The 27,036-nt window shown below is 37.5% G+C and overlaps 2 protein-coding genes across 3 annotated transcripts; one reads left to right on the forward strand and one right to left on the reverse strand.

Moving 5' to 3' along the window:
- LOC311089679 (para-nitrobenzyl esterase) lies at nucleotides 1-13,785 on the forward strand. The gene is made up of 9 exons (XM_084124573.1): nucleotides 1-93; nucleotides 2,222-2,925; nucleotides 4,014-4,121; nucleotides 7,712-7,908; nucleotides 8,173-8,372; nucleotides 9,492-9,550; nucleotides 9,657-9,824; nucleotides 9,984-10,205; nucleotides 11,483-13,785. Exons 2-9 carry the CDS (start codon nucleotides 2,232-2,234, stop codon nucleotides 11,623-11,625), a joined length of 1,791 nt encoding a protein of 596 aa, XP_083980699.1. The 5' UTR covers nucleotides 1-93; nucleotides 2,222-2,231; the 3' UTR covers nucleotides 11,626-13,785.
- Nucleotides 13,720-26,440, reverse strand: arfgap2 (ADP-ribosylation factor GTPase activating protein 2). Of its 2 annotated transcripts, XM_084124574.1 has the most exons (17): nucleotides 26,258-26,440; nucleotides 25,427-25,545; nucleotides 25,205-25,277; nucleotides 24,946-25,077; nucleotides 23,515-23,595; nucleotides 22,606-22,720; nucleotides 22,467-22,523; nucleotides 21,981-22,031; nucleotides 19,292-19,344; nucleotides 17,941-18,077; nucleotides 17,203-17,334; nucleotides 16,924-17,052; nucleotides 16,693-16,842; nucleotides 16,479-16,605; nucleotides 15,197-15,287; nucleotides 14,990-15,111; nucleotides 13,720-14,884 (listed from the first exon to the last, which is right to left on the reverse strand). In XM_084124574.1, the coding sequence occupies exons 1-17, from the start codon at nucleotides 26,327-26,329 to the stop codon at nucleotides 14,864-14,866; spliced, it is 1,662 nt and encodes a 553-aa protein (XP_083980700.1). In that variant the 5' UTR covers nucleotides 26,330-26,440; the 3' UTR covers nucleotides 13,720-14,863. The 2 variants fall into 2 exon arrangements, with proteins under 2 accessions (XP_083980700.1, XP_083980701.1); XM_084124575.1 differs by lacking the exon at nucleotides 21,981-22,031 and having other exon boundaries at nucleotides 26,258-26,378.
- Between the last annotated feature and the right edge of the window lie 596 nt (nucleotides 26,441-27,036).

Here is a 27,036-nt window from a genome sequence, read left to right on the forward strand (position 1 = left end):
GTAGTTATGGGCGGAGCAGGAGACGTCCAGTACAGGGTTGTTTTGTCTGATAGCCTGGCTTCAGTGAGTGCGTGCGCGAGCTCTAATGTCATAGTAAGTACATGCGTCATTTTGTGACCTTTTTTGCTTTTTACATTAAACACAGGCTATTAAACAGGAAAAAGCTATTATGGTTTAGTAAATCAATATGAAAATGTCTCTGAGTGCTTGTGTCGTAGTTGCGCCATTTCAAGTAAGTTAGCCTAACTTTGTATCGACGTTAGCAGGGCAACATTTTCAGGTAGATGTGTTATTTTTTTGTTATATGTTTATGTTTAGTACACTTTTAATGTTTGCTGTGCAGTGCAAAAAAGAAGTTCCTCGTCTAATCTGTGTTTGAAACCAGTTTTTCCACACAGACTCACAGAGCAGTTTAAACATGTTTATGCATGTTTTTCTTTAGCGTCATGTAACGTTAGTGGAATACGTTTATTTGTGGTGTAATATTTTAACTTTCACCTCGTGGATAATAAGTCAGCATAAAATGGGAAACTTCATGGTGGGTCATTTGGTGGTTTCCGCTGATTATTCGCTTCATCCTGCGTCTGTCACGACAGCACACACTTCATGCTGAGAATAAACCAACACAAACCACACAGATGCACACTGTGAAGCCTGCATCTAAGGCATTATAATGCTTTATAGATATGGTAACCATAGGCATAACACATTATGATACGTTACATATCTATTCAGAATACTATAATGTAGCCTACGTCTATGCACACTAACGTAACTATACTTATTGCATCATTTTGAGTATAGTGCATTAACAATCATCATTATATTTCATGTGTTACTGTGTGTTAGGTTACATCACAGACCAATTCTCCACAGGTGCAGTCATGAACATAAGTAAAGTTTAAATGTCATATACAATAAAAATGTACTGTTACAGTTAAAATGTATAATGGATTGCAATGTGTATTCTATGGCATTAGGAAAACCTTCAGAATGATTTATAAATACAAGCTTCACAGAAAATATTTGCATGTTTTTTTCCTCCCATCTGATAGTATAAGTACACAGTCTTTCTGGCTAAAAAAAGTTATTGACTTTCACTTACTTTAACGCCCGACCGATAAAGGATTTTTAAGGCCGATACCGATACAAATATTTGGTGATTTAAAAATCCGATATTCCGATATATCGGCCGGTATATTTTTTTTAAAAAAAATCCAGAAACGCGTAACAAAACATGAACAGACTTTCCCTAACATTAGTTAGCCTATTTGTAGTTATTTAAGAGTCCTCAGCCTTACTAAAATAATATGATAATGCAGTTTAAAAATAAACTTTTTTTTTTTTAAATTAACTTTATTGTCACAACAGAACAGAATATATTAAAGTTCTGATAAATATATTAAAAATGTATATTAAAAATACAAACTTAAGATATGAAACTTAAAGTCCTTTGAACAAAAAAAATCAACTATTATTATTAATATTGACAGTAATAATTTAAAAAAAATCAATGATGATGATATTATTATTATCATCATCATTTGTATTATTATTAAACAAGACAAAGGTCACTCCTAATTCTATCCATCTATTCCATCAAGCTACAACAAACCATTTTCAATCATCATTTGCTGCCTGCCTTCTAAAATCTACTACTTAGTGATGCACTAAATACTCGTGATAATGCTGCGGCTAAACGAAGTCAGCAACGCACACTTGGATTTCACACACGTGTAAAAGAAAAGCTAACTTTTATGCACAGGCTATGTTTGATACTTTTTCTCTATGTCTAATGTTCACTCCTCGCGTGCCTAACTTACGTTTTACAATGCAGGGACTGGAACTACAGATATGCTAGTTATAAATACAGTAATCATTACTTTATTTAGGCAGAATAAGTTTGTTGTGATTTCCAAGCTCATTGATGTTAGCAGTCTTCCTTGTAGAGTGGCCTCTGGTGGACAAACTATGCAGCGCCAACACTCATAACATGGTTGCAGGGTGTTTCGTCCACTTTTATTTTATTTTATTTTTTAAATATTCATTTATCGGCCATTATAAATGCCGATACCGATAGTTTGGAAAATGCCTAATATCGGCCGATAATATCGGCCCGCCAATATATCGGTCGGGCTCTAATATTCTCTCTCTCTCTCTCTCTCTCTCTCTCTCTCTCTCTCTCTCTCTCTCTCTCTCTCTCTCTCTCTCTCTCACACAGAGTATATAAAATGAGTGAGGATGTGTATGAGGTCCCTGAGGGGACAGAGTATCGTTATCTAGTGCAGGATGAAGAGGAGGAACAGGTAAGGTACGTCCGTCGCCACTACGTCAGTCCATTCCGGGCAGTGTCACGCAGATGCATGTTCCTCATCGGCTGTGCCGTGGTCAGTCTCCTCTCTCTCGCGGGATACCTGGCGTATGTGGCGAAGACTCCTCCTCCAGGGGCGGCAGAGGTGAAGACGGACTGCGGATGGCTGCGCGGGCGCTGGGAAGGTGGAGCGTACTCTTTCAAGGGCATCCCGTACGCTGTACCGCCAGTGGGTGAACGTCGTTGGCAACCTCCAGCGGATCTAGTGGAGGCGGGAAAGTGTTGGCATGGCATGTACGATGCTACTCGATTCCGCAGCATCTGCGCGCAGGTGCAACCCCTCCGAACAGATGGGCAGGTCATGGGACAGGAGGACTGTCTGCATCTCAGCGTGTGGACTCCGAGTCTAGAGCCCGCAAAACCCCTGCCTGTCATGGTGTGGATCCACGGAGGGTATCTCCACATGCTGAGCGGCCAGGAGAGAGGCTACTCCCCCACTGAAGAGCTGGCAGCCCACACGCAGACGGTGTACGTCAGTCTGAATTACAGGCTCAATGCTTTCGGCTTCATGGCCCTGGAGGTGCTCAGAGAAGGCTCTCCCACCAACTCCTCAGGTAAGGAGTCCCTGTCCTCCTTACCCAGTCCCTGTCCAGTTCACTTATGACTGCTGCCCATCTCAGACACTTTTATTCAATAAACTACTGACAACATATCTTGCAAATTTCAAGTCAAAATATTGTCATTTAGAGCATTTATTTGCAGAAAATGACAACTGGTCAAAATAACAAAACACATTCCATGGTTTTAGACCTTGAATAGTTTATGCTCATTTTTTAACATGTTTAGAAATCAATGTGTTGTGGAAAACCCCAGATTTACACAGTTTTCATGCATCTTGGCATGTTCTCTACCAGTCTTTCACATTGATGTTGGGTGACTTTATGCCACTCCTGGTACTAAGATTCAAGCAGCTCGGCTTTGTCTGATGTGCTTGTGACCTTGTGTCCTTCCTCTTGATCACATTCCAGAGGTTTTCAATGGGGTTCAAGTCTGGAGATTGGGCTAGCCATGACAGGGTCTTGACCTTTGTGTGGCATAGAGCATTGTCCTGCGAGAAAACCCAATCTTTGTAATTGGGGAACATTGCCAGAGCAGAAGAAAGCTATTTTTCTTCCAGGCTAACCTTGTACTGTACGTGACTTGAGTCATGCGTCCTTCAAAAAGACGGATCTGTCCGATTCCAGCCTTCCTGAAGAACCCCCAGATCATCACCAATCCTCCACAGAGGGTACGAGAGACTGCGGCTTGTAGGCTTCTCCAGGTCTCTGTCTAACCATTAGAGGACCAGGTGTTGAGCAAAGCTGAAACATCAGAATCAGGCACATGTGTCTTTGTGAAGGACGCTTGACTCAAGCCACATACAAGGTTATCCTGGGTAATGTAGTTTTTCATCACAAATTCAACTTTTAAACACGATTATTTTAAAAAATAAGTTGAAATAACGCAGGCTGATGGCATCAACAAAAGCATATACCATCGATTAACAACCTCAGGTCTCACAGTAGGTCTGTCTTTAAAGATTTATAAGTTGTTTTTTAAAATCCATTCCCTTATGGACTCCATCAGCTCTCTGCTTGTCACTACAGCATATTGAAATTCATCAAATGTCATTAAGCAGTTTTTTTTCTGTCTGCTGTCAAAGGGAATTATGGCTTCATGGACCAGATCCAAGCACTTCAGTGGGTCCAGCAGAATATCCATAACTTCGGTGGGGATGCAGGGAGAGTTACCATATTTGGTCAAAGCTCAGGTACAACATACAATGAATGACCCCTAAAAGTATTTGGACACTTAAAATGTCTGATTGTCAGTGCATAATCCTGTACCCTTTACTTTTTAAGAATGTGTTATTATACGGTCAACATGTTTCTAAAATTAAATAAGTTTGCAACATATTTCATATATTATAATATTATTTGTTTTGTATTTAAGCTTTTATATTTTTACTTTAAAATATATTTATAAAATATATTGTTACTTTATAATAAGTTAACAGTACTTTTTTTTTACACTGACCCAAAGGTTTATTCATGTGTAAACCTTTAAAATGACATCTAAATTTGTATTTGTTTCTAAATGTTAAATGTGCTGTCAATAGAATAAAGCCAGTAATCATGATCTAAACTCAATCCCAACCAAAAATAATATATTATTTTTTTAATATAAATATAATATATTTTTATATAGCATGTTAAAATTGTCACTTTTTGAGGGTGAGCAAAAACACACCATTTTGTGTCTGTTCCTTTAAATGCAAATGAGCTGCTGCTCCCGGCACAGGGGGCGGAGCTTCAACAGCTTGTGTCCCTTTACCTCACACAGACATGCACTGAAAATTTCAAAAACTTTTAGCCTTTTATGTTCAAACCAGAGTCAGACAAAGATGGAGAGACTCAAGAAGAAGTGACAACATGTAGAATGCAACAGGAATGGTCATTTGGTGAATTTATGTAGCTTATGTGAAGTTATCTTCTAGTCATTGATTAGCATATTCTGTCTTGATAATCTATAAATCGTGTTCCGGGGGCGGGGTTTATGTAAATCATAGGGTTGGTGATGTCACTAACCAGGGAGGAACCAGCCGTTTGTTGTAGTCCTTAAAAGGCTATTTCTTTAAAAGCAAATATCTCCCTTTGCTTTGAACTTTGAGCATTGCAACTTTGCAGATGTTGTTTATGCTCAAACAGCAACATTACACACTAACTAAAGTTAGAAAAGTGAAATCATAATTAACCCTCTGAGGTCGGCAAACGCGCGGGCGCGTTTTGCCGGATTTTCTCCACATTGTAGCACTATAAACTTAAATTACTCCATCATTTATGGTCATACAGAAAAAAGAAATATAAAAAAAGAATCTGTGATATTTCTCCTTTTGTATGTGTCCACTTACAATCAAATCAAAACATTGTGCTTTTGTAAAATAAAGAAAATAAACAGGGTGTGCGTTCTGCCTCTCTGTCGCGGTGAACTTTTTTTTCTTGAGCACGTCTATAAACTGAAACAAAACTCAGCGAATACTTGTCACACATTTATGAGCCATATACCTTTATAAACATTTAAGTGTGTACTTTTAAATAATCGGATTCAAAACGAAAACAAATATTCTCTGTTTACGTAATTTGTATAAAACCAACAAGATGTCCAGCTTCTCAAACGCTTGCTCATTACAGTTAATTTGGCCACGCCTACTCGCGCAAAAGATATTCACATGCAAATCTCCACATGGAACGCGAACGCGCTCGTTACCTCAACAACAAAACACTTCACTTCACTTTTCGTCGAGTTTGAAAGACGTGCCTGAGCTTACATTGGATTTAGGCTACCTCAGAAGAAGAAGAACGCGATCTGAAGACAAGAAAGATAAGGTAAGAAATTCTTACATAGCCTAGTTTGTTATTGTTGCATAAATGTCACGTTGCAGTTGAACTGTTGCTAGATATATGGGGAATATTATAATATTTAGACCCGTGTTTACTGTGTTTGTGGATATCTGCTCAAACATAGATATGTTTATGGTAACCATAATGTTTTATATTTGAGCGTGATCGCGTTTGAATGTATCATATTTTGCAAGCGATCGCGTTTGAATGTATCATATTTTGGATGAAAGCAAAACGCACCAAACGGCTTCATGTTTTTATTATTATCTCATTCATATCATCATAACGGATGGAAACATTTGAAGTAACATGATAATCAATATATTTTTCTCTAGCTTAGTTGTTACTGAAATACTGAAAAAAGATTTATAGGCTGCTATAGGTTATTTATTGTTATTATTATTTTATCCGCACTGCGCATATACCTTATGCCTACAAGGCACAACAAACCTGGTGTTCATTTTATTATATATCGTTGGAAACGTGTGTGTGTGTGTGTGTGTATTCTGTGAATTTTAAAAAGGAATTTTAAAAAGCAATTTTAACCAGAAAAATCTAATATTTATTTCCAAAATCGTGCAGGCCTTTCTCTTGATATCAGTATGTTCACTTTTTTTTTCAGGTCCCAGATGCCACTGAGGACTTCAACATTCACATGAGTCTCAGTACGTGAACATGGTAAAGTGAAAATCTTGGAAATGAAAGGTATGTACAGTGTTTTTAGGAATGGCACAAAGGTCTCTGTCTTTGAAGTGCTTTTTTGGCATTTGTTGTGTATCTTTGGATTATGTTGTGTTGTAAATAAATCCAAACAATTTAAAAGCCATTCTTTTTTAAATCTCCTCATTTACAGTATTGTGCAAGGTTGCTCAGAATGATAGGTGCCTGATAGCTCCTAATAGGGCCGTTAGGGGAGGTTCTTTGTCTTTCTCAGGTGAGAAAAGCTTACATATTAATGAGCTCTCGCATAAGGCTTTTTCACGCAAAACACGTCGTAAAAATTTTAAATCAATATATTGTCTTATCTGAATGAGCAGTCAGGGTGATTTTCACATAGTTTTGCAGCAAATATTCTAGGCTACGTCATACAATTTTCAAAAGTCTTGTGAAGAAATAATCAGTATGGGTTTCATGGCCTTATTTCAGTGAGAATTTTTTTTTGTATTTTCAAAAACCACGCATAAATGTCATTATCTCAAAACTACAAACTTTTACATACATGCTGTTGATATATTATTGTAGCAGAGTTTGTGCTGAATACAGTGTAATTAGACTTTAGCCATGAAAATGTCACAAGTAACAGATATAACCAGAAATGTCAGAGCATGTCAGAACACCTCCAGGGCCCAGAAAACAGCTCAGACCTCAGAGGGTTAACCACCCCTTTAACATCAAATTCTGTAAATGTGTTAAAAACTACTATGTTAAATTAATTTCATTATATCTTAAGTTGAAATGGATGGGTGATTTGACCAAAATCACGATATGAGTTAGGGTTGTATAATGTATAGTTTTAGCATCGATATTGCGATGTGCGCATCCGCGATAGTCGTCCCGAAGGATGTGCGATGTCAAGTATAGGGATCGTAGTTGATCCGTGATCCGTAAGGACCAGGCCACATGATTCCAGACGTAGATTAAAGGGATAGTTCACCCAAAAATGAAAATTCTGTCATCATTTACTCACCCTCAAATTGTTCCAAACCTGTATAAATGTCTTTGTTCTGCTGAACACAAAGAAAGATATTTGGAAGAATGTTTGTAACCAAGCAGATCTCAGGCCCCATTGACTTCCATAGTATTTTTTCCCCTACTATGGTAGTCATTGAAAAATACTCATAAGATTTCAAGTACATTACTAGTGCACATTCAATATAATTAAGTGTACTTCTTTTTCACAAGGGTTTAACTTTATAGATAAGATGTATAATAAGTATCTCTCTCACTGTGTGATCATGAGGAGGAACTTCGGTTTGGACTTTGATGATGTCTCCACTAGCCAAAGGACTCTTTCATCGTGCGATTGACATGAGCGGCTCGTATGTGTATAATGCTTCCCTGGAGTCAGCAGAAAAAGACAACTTGGAATTCCTGAGGAGAACTGGCTGCAAGGACGCCATCTGCCTGAGAGGACTACACATCACTCAAGTTCTTCAGGTGAGAAATTCATGGCCAAGCTTGTAACCTTCCACAGCAGAGTCATGGCTGACTAACAACAGCCTCAACCTGTTGGCTTGGCTTCTTCATCCGTAAACTCTCTTTAATAAATCATCAAACCTCAACTTCCTGCCAGAACTCACCGAACGCTCAATGAATTCCCAATGAACATCAGAGGAAGGGGTTTAATTTTTCTAAATGGTAGTAATATATCAGAAATGGACCTGTGGTTGAATTAATGTCAGTGATTTGTATCTGACTCAGGCCATCCCGTGGCAGAAGTACCCATCATGGGCAGCTGATGACTTAGTCGATCTTCCAGTCAAAGGTATATTTGTTGGTCCAGTCGCAGTGGTTGACGGCCATGTTCTCAAAGCTCCTCCGTTTGAGACCTGGGAGAAAGGAGGAGCCTATAATGATGTCCCATTTGTGGTTGGAACAACTGAACAGGAGACTGATTTTAGGTAACCGGCTTTGTTTGATTTTCAGTCATAAGTTGTCAAATGAAAATACTGTCAGGAATGTGCGCCATTCAGAATTGAACCCAAATTGAGTTCTTGAATTGGAATTGAGGTTCAAAGAAATATAGAAATCTAATTTGTAACTATTCATTACAATTCATTATACAATTCCCATAAACGTTATCATACACAACATGGTGTATTTCGACTGGAGTATTTCCACCAACATTAGATGATATTTATAATCACTGTTTGAAATGCCACCTATAGAAATTTGTATTTAATTTATTATTTAGTTATTATTATTTTATTAGAATTATAAAAAATCTATTAATATATATAAGAATATGTATATATATATTTTTTATTATTATTTTATATATATATATATATATATATATATATATATTTATTTTATTTTTTTTATAGATTTTTTATAATTCTAATAAAATAATTATAACTAACTAATCTAATGTTGCTGGAAATACTCCAGTCAAAATTCGCCATATTGTGTATGATAACGTTTATGGGAATTGTATAATGAATTGTAATGAATAGTTACAAATTACAATTAAAAGATTTCTATATTTCTTTGTACATATATATATACAATACAATGCATCCCCTAATATTCTACATACATTCTACAGGAAATAAATAAGCATAAATAATTAAAAAAATCAATTAATTATTAATGTTTTGTTGTGAAATGTATGTTGGACTAATTAAATTTCTCTAATGCAATTCAGTAAATTTCTCCTCCTGTCATTCCTAGTCAAATTCTGATTCAAACCGGTGAGGAGTATTTTACCATGGTACCAACCATGGAAATTACATTGTGAACATGGCATCATATATCATATATATTTTTTCTAGTTCTGTCAAATTGATTAATTGAGAGTAATTATATATATTTACACACAAATATGCAGTGTACTGCATATGTGTATAAATATGTGTGTATACAGTATATACACACACAGACATATATACAATATATATAAATGTAATAATATATATATATATACACACATTATGTAAACACAAACTTTTAGATGCGATTCATCACAAATAATCGATTTGACAGCACTAATATATCATACTCTATACATCATTCTCTAGTCCTCCATATGAAAACATCTCTACATGGACATGGGGGGACTATCGCTGGATTGTGACAAGTAAGTCGCTCATAAGAGACATTTCAAAAAGAACATTATGAATGAGAGTCTTTATATAAGTGAATGTGTTTTTCCTCACCACGTCTCTGTCGATTCCTTCACACAGACAAACTGAGCCCTTTCGGAAAGAACCTGAGCGATCAGGCGCTGAGGCTGTATGATAGTTCAGCACCGTGTCCGACCTCTGACCGCTGTCCAGAGAGACTCTTCACCACCATGGTCTCGGACATGAAGGCCACATGCCCCAGGAACGACCTGGCTAAGAGAGCTGCAGGTTCAAATCAATTTTTCATTTCACAATTAAAGGGAATTGAGCTTTATCAGCACTCTGAATATTTTATAATTTGTGAGCTCCAATAAATATTTCATGGTAAGTGTAATAAGCAATATAGCGTACATCTAAACCTTTTCAATGATGTCACATGTATTCCAGGCGCTTTAAAGAGCCCAGTGTACCGTTATCTGGTGACTTACACTCCATCAAAACAGGCAAACGCCTCCAGCTGGCTTCCCTTCCCCAGTCGCTTTGCCTTTCATCTTCTAGACAGCTTGGCCTTCTTCAGGGGTCTTGAAATGGTGCTAGGGACCCTGTCGCCAGCTGATATGAACTTCCAGGAAATGATCACCAAGTATTTTGTACATTTTGCCAAAGAAGGTAAGCTTATTGTGAGATTTCCCATAATAATAGCACAACACTATAGTAAATCTATCCTGCTTGATTCTTCAACTATTTTATGAGACATACACTACACTACTATTTAAAGGTTTGAAGTCAGTACGATGTTTTTTTTGTTTTTTTTAAGAAATAATTTATGGATGCACCCATAGGATTTCTTTTTGGTCGATGCCAATTTTAACAAACAACTAATTCTGATACTGATGTAACTTTTGTTATTAAAATAGATTACTCTTTATTAGCAAAGTTCAAAAAGGTATATTAGCTAGTTTATTGACGCATCATCAAATCATCTTCACTGAACATGGGTTTGATCCATTTATGATTCAACAAGCCAACATAAATTCATCAATACAACAGAACAAAGGTACATATGAAATAAACAGTGCTCTTCAGGTAGGTCTAACAGTTGTTTTCAGGTACAGAAATTGAATAAAGTAATCACATGTATAAATTAAATATATATTAATCCTTATTATAGTTACAAAAGTTATTTAGTCAAAAGCAGTGAGCGTTTATTCAGATGCAAAAGCCTCTAAGTGCCATCTGAAATTTTCTTCTAGAATGATAATTTTTATAAAGCTTATATATTTAAGTTAAGTAATTTCACTTAAATGACAATTAATAGGTAATTTGCATTTCCATTTAAGTGAAATTATTGAACTTAAATATACGAGCTTGATAAAAATGATCATTCTAGAAGAAAATTTCAGATGGCACTTAGAGGCTTTTGCATCTGAACTCTTCATATCCAAAACAATCACCAACTAACTCTTCCAGCAGCCTGAGGTTTACAGAGGAAGTGCAAGAGCAGGTTTTTCCTGATCATTTTTGCTTTGATTCAAATCAATGTTTATTCATAACAAAGCTGGCTGGTTTGGTTCGAAACTTAAAACACTTTTACTAAATGAAGTAAAGAAATTTCGCAGCAACCCAAGTTCGATTCCCGGCTCGATGTCCTTTGTCGATCCCGTTCCTCTCTCTGCACCCTGTGCTTTTCTGTCTGATCTCTACACTGTCCTATCCAATAATGCCATAAAAAGGCCAAAAAATATAATTTTAAACAAATGGAGCAATTCCAAGAGGGCCCGAGCACCAGTGGAGCGAGGTAACGTTACTAATGAATAGTACGTCTGAAACCTAAGCTGGTGAAAATTAGGCAGTCGATGTTGTGCTCTGACAAATAACTTTTTTGTGTGTGAATAATGTGATCAAATCTTGCCCATAACGTTGCAAACCTCTTCATAACGTCACAGGTAGGATGCCGGAGGAGTGGCCGGAGTTCCCCTCAAGCGTCGCCCTGTTGGACAAGAACATTTCTTTCGTGCTAAACTACTCCAAAGAGAGGTGTGACCTGTGGGAGCAGAACGACTTCTACTCGTACGCCTGGATCAACTGAGCCTCATCATCATCGCTGGTGGTATTGATCCAACCACTGCATTTCCATCTGACTGTGTGACACGAGCAAAGCTTTATTGTGTGATTATACAGTATATTGACACATTTATAAGACTTCGCAGAGTATGGGGTGAATATTGTGCGCAGTTGTTTGACCTCCAGGAAAATACGTGTTTCCGTATGAAAGCAAAATCGCAGAGATCTCTTCAATGTCTCAATTTCTTTCCCCTAGAGAGCAACGAGACTAAATCGAACTCAAATGGAGACTCGGGTCTTTCTAATGTGGAAAGTATCCATGAAAGATCCCAGACTGTGATCAAATTTGCCTACAAAGACCACAATAAGAATTTAAACATTTCTAATCAAACATTTCCAAGCCCAAATTATGGGTTATTTTATAGCTGTTTTTTTTCTTACTGTCTTTTTTTATTTTGGGACAAACATCTAAGACAAAGTTGATTGGGATAAAAGGGCATCCATCCGTCCATCCCCTAAGCTGTGAATTGAATTTGCGAATCCGAAGGCTGTTTTAAGCCACAAGTCCCCATTATTCAGGTTTTTTCTTTGTTTGTTTGTTACTCTAATCGGCTCCATTCATATATTTACAGAATATAGCCAGTCTGCCTTCAAACCTGTTATTCTTTGGTTGTGTGACTAAGTAAATCCAAAGCTTTGACATGGATGAGAAGCCAGGGACACAATGAGGGCCTAGAAAGGGATTTAATGCGGCTCTCTGATCGCCCTCTTTTAATTTAACTGCTATGCAAATAAGACTTACGGTTACATTGATCTTTTGTTTGTTTGTAGATGCCGTAGAACCCTGCTATCGATGCAATAACAGAAGGTGACATTTATGTGTGTTTTTGTACCTGTGATCAAAGGGTCTTGTCAGGAAATCAGGAACATCACACCACCTGGAGCACTACCACACTAAATCTGATCCAGGAACAGTTGTGTTTTATTATACAGACCCATTTGCCTTGCATGGCTGAATGAGTGGAGAGGTCATAGGTCGCCCTGCCCCTGTACAACGGGATGAAAGGTGTCCGCTGAATGGGAGCACATGAAAGCCCTGACCCATATACTGTCTTTTCTTTAACCCTATAAAGCTTGACATATAAAATAATAGTCCGAAAAAATCTGTCTTTTTTATTTAAAGGTACACTTTTTTAGTGGTTAAAAAACAAAACTGCATGCAGTTTGCAGAAAAACGTTGTTCTGGTTTTATGGCTCATATGATGTAGGAGAAAATGAAGCCCATACTCGAGGGGGGAAAAACACCCAATTTTATTCAGAGGCCCAAACTGAGCAAAAATATGCAATTTGCTGCAGTTGCTGCTGTTTATATGGCCAAAAAGTAAGATGAAATTCTGACAGCTTATAATGTAAATCAATGAGATCTTCATAACAGTAAAACAGACTACTTACATGAAATGCATATCAGTTGTTACTCTATAATTCCTAAAAATGATATTTAAATGCTTTTATGATCAAAGCTCTGTAGTTTTTATTGTGGTGGGCAAAACACATGATGATTGGGATGTACAAAATAACATTCTTCTAGAGATCGTTGTATCATATTTGGTAAATTTTAACATGATTCTAAAAATGATTATGTGTAATCAAGTAAACCTAAGTTGCTTCAGTCCAGTAAGTGTTCATCTTGAAATATTACTAACAATATAAAATATATTATGGTTGCTTTAAAATCAGTAAAAATTTCACAGCAATAAGACACGTCATGTAACAACCTAAAGGTGTACGCTTTTACAATCATACTCTTGCTTAAAAAGTATAAACTGTCAATCGGATGACAGAAGGCAAGTCGTAGATTGTGTACATATTTTTTTAGCAACGTTTTTATCATGTTGAAAATTTAGATGCCTTAAAAATGTGCATATCAAATGATACAGTAGGCTTTATAGGGTTAACGTCAGCCAGAGCCATTAAAGGGTTAACACCTTCTCTACTTTGTACTCTGTCTGAATGAACATTTCATATTATTTTAATACCACTCTTGTTGGTTTTGCACTTTATCTGTAATCCTTATGTCATAAAATGATTGTGTTGACTAAATCAAAGTCTTAAACAGCTGTTGTGGGGAATTTCATTCTTTATTCACATAATTCTCAACAGGCCACAATAAAAAGCTTTTATTCCAGGCGGTCGTTGGATTGTTGTTCTTCTATTTTCAAATTTAGCAGACAAATACCATTGACCAGTTCCCAGTCTGGCATAAACCCAAAAGAATAGGAAAGAAAGGCTGTAATGCATGTACTAGAAAACAGACGACATCACTTCAGTGGGTGAATTTTAAATAAAGAACCGTTTTGTCAGCTGTCATTTTATCATCTAAACTGAGAGAGTCGTATTAAATTGTTGATTAAATCACATCACTGTAAACCTCCTCAGTCAGCTTGGTTTCTTGAGCAGTTTATCTGTAAATACGACGAGTGAATGCTGGAAATCTGACTCGTTGTACAGCACCAGTGTCTACGGCTTATGCTGGCATGCAAAACAAACATGGTTCAGATTACAATAATCTGTCCTGAAACTCAAACTCCCAGGTATCACTCACACATCCACAAAAAAACCTCAAGAACTCGTCCTTGACATGCGAGGACATATTGCACAACATTACTGTTATTTTATCACTTAAATCACTCAAACTTTCTCATAATTACTAACCATGTAAAATTATGATGCATCAATTTTAAAGATTGTATTTAGGAAATGGGCTCAATTTATAAATATACCATACGGGGTTCCCTTTCCTTGTTCACTGAATGCACTGAGGTCTTCGGAGAGCGTTAAAATACAAAAAAAGAAAGCCATTAGAACATATTAGCACTAGAAGTTCAGTTATACATTTAATTCCAGACAGAATACTTTCAAATCCAAAACTATTTGAAATCAAAGACCAGTACATGGCATAGAAAACAGGTTATTTCAAACAGAAAGCACTGCGACTCTGAAAACAGACTTTACACTCTGTCAAGCGTTTCTGTTGTTATCTGAAAATAAAACAAGAGTCTTCAAAAAAAAAAAAAATTAAAATACTGTCAGCAAGAGTCTACAGTGGTCTGGGGAGAGAGTGGGAGTTCCCAGGTCTTCGTCTTGCTCTCTCGCTCCCGCTCTCTCTCTGATGTGTGTTCATGTAGGAAAGACAGACTAGATCCAATCAGCAGTGAGGTGTGTCCTGTTTGATGCAACTTCCATTTCATTCGAACGCAGTCCTTTCAGTAAGATCCGTAGCGATCCTGAAACGTGATCGGAGAGAGTTAATACAGCTGTCGTAGAAGTGTTAAATCAGAATCGGCGTGGTATCGTCAACACTGGAATATAAAGCACATTTGTGCATTCACCTGAATGGTGTTCATAACCCCATTAGCCAGCACTGCCATCTTGCCTGCCACGGTCTTCACACCTTGCTTGAACTGGGCGATGTCTGGACCAGAGGGAAGCACGTTATCGAATCCTGATGAGCCTATAGGGACAACACACACAGAGTCAAAGTCTCGCTTACGCAATATACTACGGCAACATGGCGAGCAGGAGAGGGATGTGTTTACCAGAGGAACGCACACTGCCGTCACCAAACAGGTCAGCAGAGCTGATGGAGGTACTTCCAGACATGCCCTCCAGACGAGTCTTTGCTTCATACTAGTAGAGACATTACATATTTATATAAACAATGAAAGAAGTCTCCATATTCTTTCTTGAGATAAATATATTACACATTTTTAAATACACAACATAATAATAATAATTTTTATTTATATAGCGCCTTTCCAGGGCTCAAGGACGCTTGAAAATTGTACATAAAATTGTAGGGGTGGGAAACTTTTGGTACCTCACGATTAGATTCAAAACGATTCTTGATTTTGAATCAAATTTCAATTCGATGTGTGCATAGATTTGATTGTAGTTTACTGTTTTGTGTTACTTTTCATATTTGACTGCGGTAGACAGTTAAGCAGTTTGCAAAATAAAACACTGTATAGTCTTCACTGTGTGAATTAAATATAAATTGATTCACATTAAAGATAAAGTGATTCAGTCAAAAGCAGTGAGTGTTTTTTTAAATCAACATTAATGAAACGGATGGCAACAGTTTATGAGGCTGCTGTCCCTTTAAGAATGAATGCACAGATCTATTACACATCTGATTTTCTCCCATTTGTTTTCGTTCGTGTAGGACAGGGTTCACCAATCTCGGTCCTGGAGGGCCGCTGTCCTGCAGAGTTTAGCTCCAACCCCAATTAAACACACCTGAACCAGCTAATCAAGGTCTCACTAGGCATACTAAAAACTTTGAAACAGGTGTGTTGGAGCTGGTTGGAGCTAAACTCTGCAGGACAGCGGCCCTCCAGGACCGAGATTGGTGAACCCTGGTGTAGGACATAACAGACCCTGTTTACAGTGAATACTCCACAGTTCACACGATGTGTATTTTGACACAACTGTGTGTGTAGCGGTGAAAGAACTGAATTTGAGATCGCATGCATGTGAGAAGCGACATCTCGATTTGTGAGTCCGTCAGCACGAGCAGCTTTTGTGATTAACGTCAATAATTTTAAGTAACTTTAAGTAGTACTGCGAAGTTAAAGAAGTGTAACACTTTAGAAAAATCGATTTTTGAAATTTGTGAATCGATGCAAATCGGAATATAGAATCAAGATTGATATATGAATCGATTTTTTCCCCACACCTCTATAAAATTGTGCGATATAATTTAACACACAATAACATTATCCTTAGATTACAGTAAACGAACACCAAAGTTTTACCAAAGAGGTCCAGTTAGTGTCAAAATTAACTCGATGTACTGAAGGTCTAGTGGGCTCATGGTACCTCTGGGTTGCTCTCGCGGCCGAAGAACATGTCCGATGAGATGGCTTTAGCATTGGCAAACTTCTCTCGTGCTTCACTAGACTCTGCGGCGGGCACAGACACCTCAGGCTTCCGTCGGCTGGGCAACCTGACATGCATTGTGTCACCAGTCATGAAAGCGGCCACAAATCAAATCACCGACTACTGGATCAGGACATTATTAAGACAGACCAACCTTTCTCCGATTGGCTGGATGCTTGAGATGGTGACCTCACTGTCTTTAGGTTCATCCTTCTCCAGGGCCCAGGAGGAGAATGATGATCCTCCATCATTGTCCCACCGTGACCCAAAGCTGTCTCCTGATGTGAATGGGTTGTCCTTGTACCTGAGATCACAATGAATGATACCAATTACAAACACACACACACACACACACACACACAAATGGCGTCCGTCTCAAACATACTTTGGCGGTCCCGAGGCAAAGCCAGGCTCATCAAACATGTCCAGCTTGGAGCGAGAGGAGGATTTGACTCCCACCGGGGTCTCCTGCTCGATCACTTGCATCTCGGACATCACGGAATGAGACACGGCACTGCAGAAAAACATCACATTAACGAAACTAACATACACGCATCACTCTGTTCTGGGTTATTAATCTGCTGAAGACGGTGATGTCATGCTTGAGGGGAGTGATGTAATTAACGTGACAGTGGTTTAATGGAGGTTTCCGCCGTGTCTTTACCTCCTGTTCCCGAATCCCATGCCCAGTCTCTCCGCCTGTTGCTTCTTCTTCCCTTCTAGGTTCTGCAGTTTCTTCTCCTCGATCTTCCTGTCAATCTCCAGCTCTTTGTAGGCCAGTCGCATCGAGGCCACCCTGTGAGATAAGCGGGAAAGCAATCAGGCACTGTTAGAGGCGGCATGAGAATTCAATAGTTTAAAGAGAGGGCAAAAATCTTTAAAGGTGAAGTATGTTACGATTTTATGTTAAAATACATTCTATTAACCCTGTTTATTGTTCAATGAATGCTTCAATACTATACAGCTCCACCATACACTCATTCAGAAAGACACGATGTGTACCAGTTTATATTGTATACTTTGATGGGTCCGGTACAGCCTCAAACAGTCGTGGAGCGTTGTCCGGTGCAGACACATTGGACGAAACACTCACGTTCGCTCTAGACTTAGCCGGCTCTGTTGCTTACTCATGACACATAGCAACACAGCTAAAAGTATTCATAAAATGTTTGACCTTTTCTTGGAAGTAGCCTACTTTTAAAGGGTTGAGAGATGACTTCACTGTAAGAGCTGGACATAATGTTTGAGTTGGGGAAGGTGCGATGCTTTGAAAGAGTGTTTGCAAGGCTGTAATTCCACTAGGTGCCACTAGTGAACTACATTATTTACCTTTAAAGAATGATTTAAAAAAAAGTTTTCCAGCATCTGCAAACATGTCCAACAGATTTAGAATCAGACTCACATGGACTCTTCAGCTTGTTTCTTGGCTTCTGCGACCTGTTCCTCTCTCATCTTCTCCGCCACCTGGGCTTGTTTCTCCACCTCAGTGAAGCTCTTGCTGCTCACCTTCTGGGCACCAAGACCCTTTTTAACGCCAAGCTAAAAACCAAAAGGAAGACATTTTTTCAAATGATCACCTACAAAGATAACCATGAGCTCTGAGGTTAAATGACAGTATATACTTCTGCAGATGGTTTACATTTGACAAAAAAAGAAACAAAGAAAATTCGGTAACACTTTATTTTACAGTGTCCTTGTTACATGTACTTACCATAGTAATAACAGTAAATTATGCATAATTACATGCAACTAACCCTCAATCAAATCCTAATGCTACCCTAACCCTATAGTAAGTACATGTAGTTGCTTAATATTACTCAGTACTTAAAAACACTGTAACAATGACACCTTAAAATAAAGTGTAACCGAAAATTCTTATTTTATGGAATATTACAGTGTTTATGATATATGATTTATCCATGCATATTTTGTATTACTTCACATGCCTTCATTATATTTAATAAAATAACTTCCCCTCCTTCTTGCAGTGACATCATCTCTGATGACACGTTTATAGGCGCGAGGGCGGAACAACCTGTCACTCACAAGATCGCCCAATAGAAAACCACAACCATCCAATCAATTACCGATGGACAAATTCAAGTCCTGCCCTACATTTGTTTTTCTTCGAGAAGCTGTTTCACTCTGATATGTGAGACAATATAGGGAAGAAAAGACTATCGCATGTCAACTAAGTACATTTATCCCCTTAAAAAAACAAACAAACATAAAAGCAGTACAATAAATACTAGGATTTTAAGTAAATTAACAAATCACAAAAAATAGAGACTTTTGATATTAGAGTACCACAATGCTAAAAAAAAATAAAAAGAAAAAAGAAAAAAAAAGAGTCTCATTCTCAATGACAACTACACAATTATGCTTCAATGATAATCCTTAAAAGTAAAATACATTATCCTATTTGATTTCAAGATGAAATATGACCTGGACATGTTGACAGGTTAATGCTTTTAACTCTTTACTGAGAACAAAAAAAAAAAGTCTGACCGACTAAATGGGGAAAAACAAACATTACGTTTGTGTAACTATTATTAGAAGATTTAACATTCAGATTCTGCCATTACTTGCACATGTCTGCATTGATTATTGGTTTTCTTCTTTAGCTTGAGGCAGAACCACAGTTCTAGATTCTGTACAAGTCTGACACCTACTGCCAAAAACTGAACACTGCAAGATCAGGAAACACAATTGCCTGAATAGGAAGTGACCGAGAGCACTGATTGTTCACCTACCCCTTTCTTTGCAGTGGCTGGCTTCTTCTTTCCAATGATGGAGGACTTAATTTCTGAAAACGGAAAGCATAGTCAGAGAAAAGTAAACAAGCATTTCCTCCTAGATTATTCCAGAGAACACAACTTCTCTAGATAAGGATCATTAGTGCATGGCGATAGAGGCCACGGCCAATAATGACCTGAGAAATATCATGCCGGCAAAGCCTGAGGAAAGGCAAGAGGTCACACTTGCACACAAATCAATTAGATTATCAGAGCAAGAGTGTGTTGAAAGTGTACATGTGAACATTCATGCTGTATTCATTTCGCAGTGAGCTACAAAAATAAATAGAAAATTGGGGTGACTGGAAGCTTTGTACTAAGGCGAATGCTGAAACTGGTCTTGAAGTTTAAACCCACTGCATCCTGATCAACAATGAAAAGTCGCTCTAATCTCATTCAGGGCATAAATCAATCCAGACCGGAAGTACACATCAGAAATACCACAACATAAGCTCTGTGTCCAGAATGGAAAGTGTCTGCGAGCTCTTTATGAGATCAGAAAACCCTACACCTTTTGTATCAGTGAGTGACTTTACACACTGGCTACACTTGTGTAAAATTGCAGAAATTAGATTAACAAAAAATAATAATAATTTGGGAATGTGTCAAAGAATTAATAAGATTAAAAGGTGGCATCAATAATTAAGGCCATGTGTCCACCAAGGCATCTTTTCTTAAGGACAGTGTATATTTGAAATGTTTAAATGGGAGAGCCACATATTTATAATGGCAGCAGCGTGACGAGGCAGTGAGGCAGCTGCGCACTTAGCGGTTTATTATGGTCGCTGAGGGTTGAAAATTTTTCAACTTTGGGTTAAAGTGCATAACTCATCACTGTCACTTTTTACCCAGCCGTCCAATCACAGTGGAAGAGGGGCGGGACAAATACCACACTGACCAATTGTCACATCCTGCATCAACAATGACAACAACAAGCACAACAACGGCATAATGGAGGAGAAATTAATATTGCTGGTCTCAGAATATACATACAATGTATTCAGAAGCAAACTATCTGTGAAATCAGATACTAGTAACAATTCCACGGATATTGCGTATAACCGCAACCAAAGAGTCTCAACTGAAAAAATGCTGTGCCATCAAAGTGTACAAATGCTCTCTATCGCCGGCAGCTAGGCGTTTTCAGAGGAGAGCCTGTCGTTTTCAGCCAGCTAAAACACTTGGACAATTTTTTGGACAAAAAGCGTTCCAGTGACAATTTGCCGCACCTTAGGAATAAAAATTGACAAATACTTTGTGAATAATAATAGTTTTGTAGCATGCAAGTTAGTTCTGCATTAACATTCAATTACTAGGGACGTCACGTTCTGGCAATTTTTCAAGTTGACTCCTTAAGGCAGGGTAGGTGATTTGCTTCAAAAACATTTTTTGTTGTGCTGCGTGAAAGTCTCTTCACATCCCGATAGCAATCACTAAGTTGAGTGGTCTAAATGTATCATCTGTGGAAGGTGTAGGACCATAAAATGTTAGTCCAATCACAGATCTCGTTCTGAGGGCTACGACAGGATGTCCTACCTGCCTGTCAACATATGTTTTTACATACCCTTCGCTCAGACATCATACGTCATCAGCGCGCTTCATGATATGCAGAGTTAGACAGACGTTAGTCACTGAGCACCGCAACCGAAACAGCAGTCGTCTTTTACAGTTCCTCCTGAACCAATACAACAAGCTTATGCAGCGTACACAATAGAACTACTGTAATTTGAAAGAATTGGAAACCTGTAACGTTATACTCGAGGTTGTTCGTGCGTTTCAATGGCAACACCATCAACGGCGAAATGAACCTGCAGCAGTCAGGTGGTACAGGTCAGTGTTTATGTTCATTATTATTGTAATGGTATGTGCTTTGAGACATGAGGTAGTTTAACGCAGTCTCTCATGAGGCTTTTGTTTGCTCCCTACTGAATGCGTTCGTGTTTTGGAGGAGGCGTGGCTTTGGAGACGCTCTGAAAGGAGGGTGGGATCTGATGCTTTCAAAGCTAGCTCGCTACTGCAAGCCTCTCCGAAAATCGCAAACCCTACCTTTAAAATTATCAATACCAAGCAATGTTCAAGGTGCAAGTGAAGCCCAAAGTTTACTTCAGGTTTTATGTGTCCACTAAGGTATATTTACAGCGCATGTGACGTAATTTCTTTCATCATCACAGTATGCATGTACTGTATGCGAGCAGCCATATTTTTCTATATATCCTTGAATTTCGTTTGAACTAATTAGGGGCATTAACAGAATTAGGGCCACATTCAAAAAATAAATGACAATAATAACAAGTGGATGGCTACAACAATAGACGGTTGAAGAATACTTTAAGCTCGATCAACAGCATTTGTTTCATAATGTTGATTAGCACTGAATATCTCTTTTTTAAATAAAATAAATTAAATCCCAGCCAACAATTGTCAGTGTAACATATACACTGTCCCTGATGACACCCTGAATAGATTTGAAGCAGTAAGAAAAATGTTTTTTAATAAGCAGTAAAGACCATTTTTAAATAGGAGCAGCTTTGCGAGGAAGGGGTGGAGCCAAAGCGGCACACACACTCAAATTAAGTGTCAGTCAAGCGCAGAACCATGCTGCTACTTTCTGATCAGCCAATAGGCATTTCAAAATCATTCAAATCACCTTCAGGACTTTGACGCTCTTCAGACGCCAATCTCATTGAGTTCTCAATCTCTACATTAACAGAACAGACAGGACAGCAGGCTCTGAATTCATTTGCAATAAATGTCGCAGAACTACATTTACTGGCTTGCTATTACACATAGATATGATTTTAGACTTAAGTACATACATAGTCATGAGTTTGTCATTGTAATGTTTATAAAATATGGTGTTTTAGTACCATAGCACTTTTTTTTTTTTTTTTCATTATTTGCTGTCAGTTGTCCATAAAAAGGTTGATATACCAGTCCCAACCAGGTCCTGGAGCTTGACTTGCTTATAGGATTCATTAATGTGTGGTGATAGTATCTAAAAAAAAAACACTTCAAAAATAATAATGGGGAATTGGGTGGTGAAGGGAGAAAGACACACATGGGGATGTTCTGATGATAATGTACATTCTGCCAGAGCACTAACACACACACACACAAACCAGCAAACACTCACCTATTGTGGCTTTAGGACTAGTGCTCAGTCCTTCAATGCTCGGACCCTCTTCAGGCACTGGATCACATGGACAAGAAATGTTTACATGTAAAAAGTAATGACAATGATGTATTAATGGTGTGTAATGTGCTACACTCACAAGTGCTGGTAGTCTCTGAACTCTTAGGACTGCTCTGCTCCAGTTGAGGGCTAACAGTAACAGCTCCATTCAGATCTGTTAGGGATGGGGACGCCATGTCCCAACTGTTGGCAGGCTACAGGTAAGAAAACACAATTATTAAATATTACATATCAAGTCATAATAATGGCATATTTGCATGAGCACTATCTTAAAGAGAGAGCGAAACTTTTGACACCATTTTCAGTCGTTCCCAATAATAAGGAATTTAAAAGATCTTTTCACTCACAAAATGCAATTACTGATTAAATATTTTAGAGAACCAGAAAAACTTTAAATTAAAATGTTTCATTTATTTTCTTGACTCTCACAATTATAATTAACAAAATTCCATGATATTTTCAGGTTTCCAAGACTGAGGGAATCCTGTTTCTGGCACACAAAAAACATCAGGTAAACTAGTCCCTCCTGATGCACTGTTCAGCTAAAAGTTTAGTAAAACTTTTTCAAAATAAATACAAATAAAAGTGTTCCTTAAGACATAACTCAGCATTTACTAGTCAAAATGCACAATTCTATACCTGAATCCGATATGCGACAAGAATGAAGAACTCATAAAAGAGTAGGCAAAAGAGTATGACCTTCTACTTCCGCCAATATTCGGAAGTGTGCACTGCATACAATGGACACTTTACTATCCCATAAGGCCACGGGGAAAGGATTTATGAATGGCAGTGAAGTGACGTAACTGACGCTGGTAGGTCACGTGATAATGACAACATAGCGAATGTAGTACGTCTGGATTACATTCATACTACACACTATACCATATAGAACATACTTTTTTAGTGGTCGCAAAGTAAGACCTTATTCAACATAAGTACCTACTCAAGAGAGTATGTGATTTCAGATGCAGCCTGTGTGTCCTACCTGTGTGAGCTCATCGAAGAAGTCAGTCTCTCTCTTCTCTACAGGTGATGGCTGAGCACAGCCTGAGCTGTCAATCCACAGCTGAACGATGAGAAAAAAAAGGGGGTCAGAAAGCAGAATAAAAGTTCTGAATGCAGCTCTCCAGATACACTGGACGTCAGGGGAGTCTGGGAAGATAAAGCTAACGAATACTGCTGGAACGTGGAGTTTGTTCAGTGACTCAAGTTCAAAGTTCATTCAATATCACAAACACCACAGCTGCATATAAAAAAAGAAAAAAAAGTGAAATCCAAATCTCTTTTTGCTTTACATAACTAAACAGCAACATAGTCAAGTCAAGTCAAGTCAAGTTTATTTATATAGCGCTTTTCACAATACAGATTGTATCAAAGCAGCTTCACAGTATTAAAATAAAATAATACATCAATGCTTGTTTCTAGTGGAAAACGTCCACATTTGGTAATGCTGATCAATAGTATTGTTGATTGATTAATTAAATTAAATATCCCCAACTGAGCAAGCCAAAGGCAACAGTGGCAAGGAACATAGAACTATTAAAATATATAAAGTAAAAAAAATAAAAATAATATAAAATAATCCAACACAAATATATTTTTAGACTATGTGGTTAGCGATTATTATTAGGTTGCATGTCTGTTATTATAGATTCAAAGTAAGTGTGTGTGTGTGTCTGTGCGTGTGTGTTGGGGAATTAACCATAAAGTCATTAAATAAACAATGCATAATTGGGATACACTTGTCCATGAAGAAAATGCTTGACATTTGTTGTTGACAACAAAAAGCATGCATTCAATCAAACTCTTCCATGAAAAAGAATATATAACCCAGACTACATTAAATAAGTTCACTGAACTGAGCTGGACGATGACATCATTTTTTGCAGAAATGCTTTAGATAAAACAAACTCATTTAATAATTGGTGATCTTTACAACGGAACAGAATCAACGCTGAACTGACTTCTGCTGAACAACAGCTGAAACGCACCATTTCCCTTTCATCACTGTAAAGCTGTTTTGTATAAAGCGCTATATAGATAAAGGTGACGACTTACAACAGAGATAAAACATGGTTTGTGATGATTTGCACAATGTATGCAGTTCTGTGAATTATTGGCATTTAGAACCCAAACATTCAGACTACTTATTAAAACATGCCTGTTGTAATATCAATAAAGTTTCTTTTAATAAATTTCGATATATATTTTGTTTCATTTTTGTTACTTAGTGTTTGCCATAAAATGTCTTCTGGGTGTTGAAGATAAGCTGGATGGCAGGCCCTGCCTTTAGAGCATGTAAACAGCATGACAGTACAACATCTTTTAATAATGAATGCTGACAACAAACCCAAGGAGCATAGTTCACTTTCTAGGCAGTGATAACGCTGGAACAGAATGAGGTTCGTATACTCACCTCAGTGCCATACTTGGAGAGCGCAGCGTTGGCAAGCTGTCGAATCTTCTCTCTGTACATCTGAGCCGCACGACTGTTATACTTCGCATTGGTGTCATTAGTGGTACAGCCATGTTGGCGGAAAAACCCCATCTGGGCACAAAGAATAGCATATAGAGTCTACAGTACTGGCTCATGCAAATAGCTGAATTAAAAGGCTAAGTTTTAAAGGAAGAACTGATGCAATGCATCTTATAGGGTAGGAAAAAGAAGAACTAACCGCATTGGCATTTCCTCCAACCTGCATACATCTCAGCTGAAACCAGCTCCAGTTGTTATCCAGCTCTGTGGATCTGGAAAGACAATACACCTCAACTCTTGCCTTGTTATTAACAAATGAATGTGGCATTGTGGAACACCACAGATGACTAAAAACTTTAACAGACATTTGCATGACAGTATAATATAATTAAAGAGAAAGACAATAGAGAGTCAGACCGACCTGATAAAGCTCAAGTGTACTCCCAAGGAGCGATGGATCCCAGAACAGTCAATGCACAGAAATACTCCATATGTAATACTGGCCCAGCTCGGGTTCTTAGCGGAGCAGTCAAAGCAGGCCTAGGCACAAAACAAATCATTTACATTAAAAAAAAAAAATAATTCATAAATAAATCTCTGTAAACAAATGTTTGAACTGACTTAAAGACAAAGAGTTGCAACATATGGTTCACAAACCACATGTTCATAAAAACTCAGTAATGTGTACATTTGGAAAATCGAGAATATAAAAGGAATGTACAAAAACTTCACCAAAACGTTCAATTTTAAGTCAATAACAAGCATTATGTAAACTTAAAAGATCTGATCGTACAATAATTCACGATTCCATGCCCCAATATACAGATTTTACCATATGAATGAGTTTGATGCATCTATGGGACAGTACAGACTGACAACTCCGTGGATTTTGAGGCACATTTTAACAGGATGAGTAATTTTCCATCGCCACTGCGTCATTCTCACATCTCACAGATAGAGCAGGTAAACCTGCAATCATCTGATTTCTTTTTAAGACAGCTGATTTAGTCATAATAGCTCGTTGATACGAAGTAATTATTGTTTGATAGTTTAGTACTGATCTGTTTTTGAGATGTGTTGTTGATAGTAAACATATATGTGTTAGACGGCACTCAGGCCCCATCAGCACCGGCTTAGCGACTAACAAATGACACGTAATCCCACATGAAAGACACATAAGGATGTCTCTGAATAAGTTATAACGATAATGAAAACAGTCTCAGGTAGGTTTTAATAAGACCTCACGTGTTACCTTGTTTGTAGGTATAGAGCGCAAACGTTTAAAAATGGTTAGAATTTCTGTCTTGTTCGGTTCCGACGCCATCTTGCCAACTGAGCAAAGGGAAAACAGAAACCAGACATTAAAGACCAGGCGGAAGTGATGTTTCTGAAAAATAAAGGTCCCTTGAGACAAACGCTTTTGAAGACCATTAAAAAACTCTCACAGAAACGTGAAAATGCATAAATACTATCCGTAAAAACCATGTGAAAACACTGTATTATAGACCGTTCGTATAATATCTAAATATTGATACAAAAAAAAAAAAATACTTTTAGACGTACGCACCTAGAAAAAACTTATACAAATTGATAAATAAAATATTTTAATAAAATTGTAATTCATTTATTAATTACACAAATCTGGATTTTGTTAATCTAATATGAATCCATAAATTCTATATAATGTAAAATTAAGAGTGCAACTTCAAGCCCTGATTTTTTAATAAATGCATAAACAACAATTACATACATAAATATAAAAATACTACATGATAACTATATTATATTACTATTTTATAATTCCTTAAGCACCTCAGAGAAAACAATGTTACTGATTACTGAGTACTGTACATTATAATTACAAGATTAATAATGGATGCCTCGTTTTCCAAACTTTTATCATAATTAAAAAAACTAAACAAATAGTACATCCTAATATATATAAGAAAATCGCACAAGAAAACTCTTCAAGCCCTGATTTTTTAATAAATGCATAAACAACAATTACATACATAAATATAAAAATACGAC

This window comes from Abramis brama, assembly GCF_963993115.1.
Source record: "Abramis brama genome assembly, chromosome: 9".
Lineage (NCBI taxonomy): Eukaryota > Metazoa > Chordata > Actinopteri > Cypriniformes > Leuciscidae > Abramis > Abramis brama.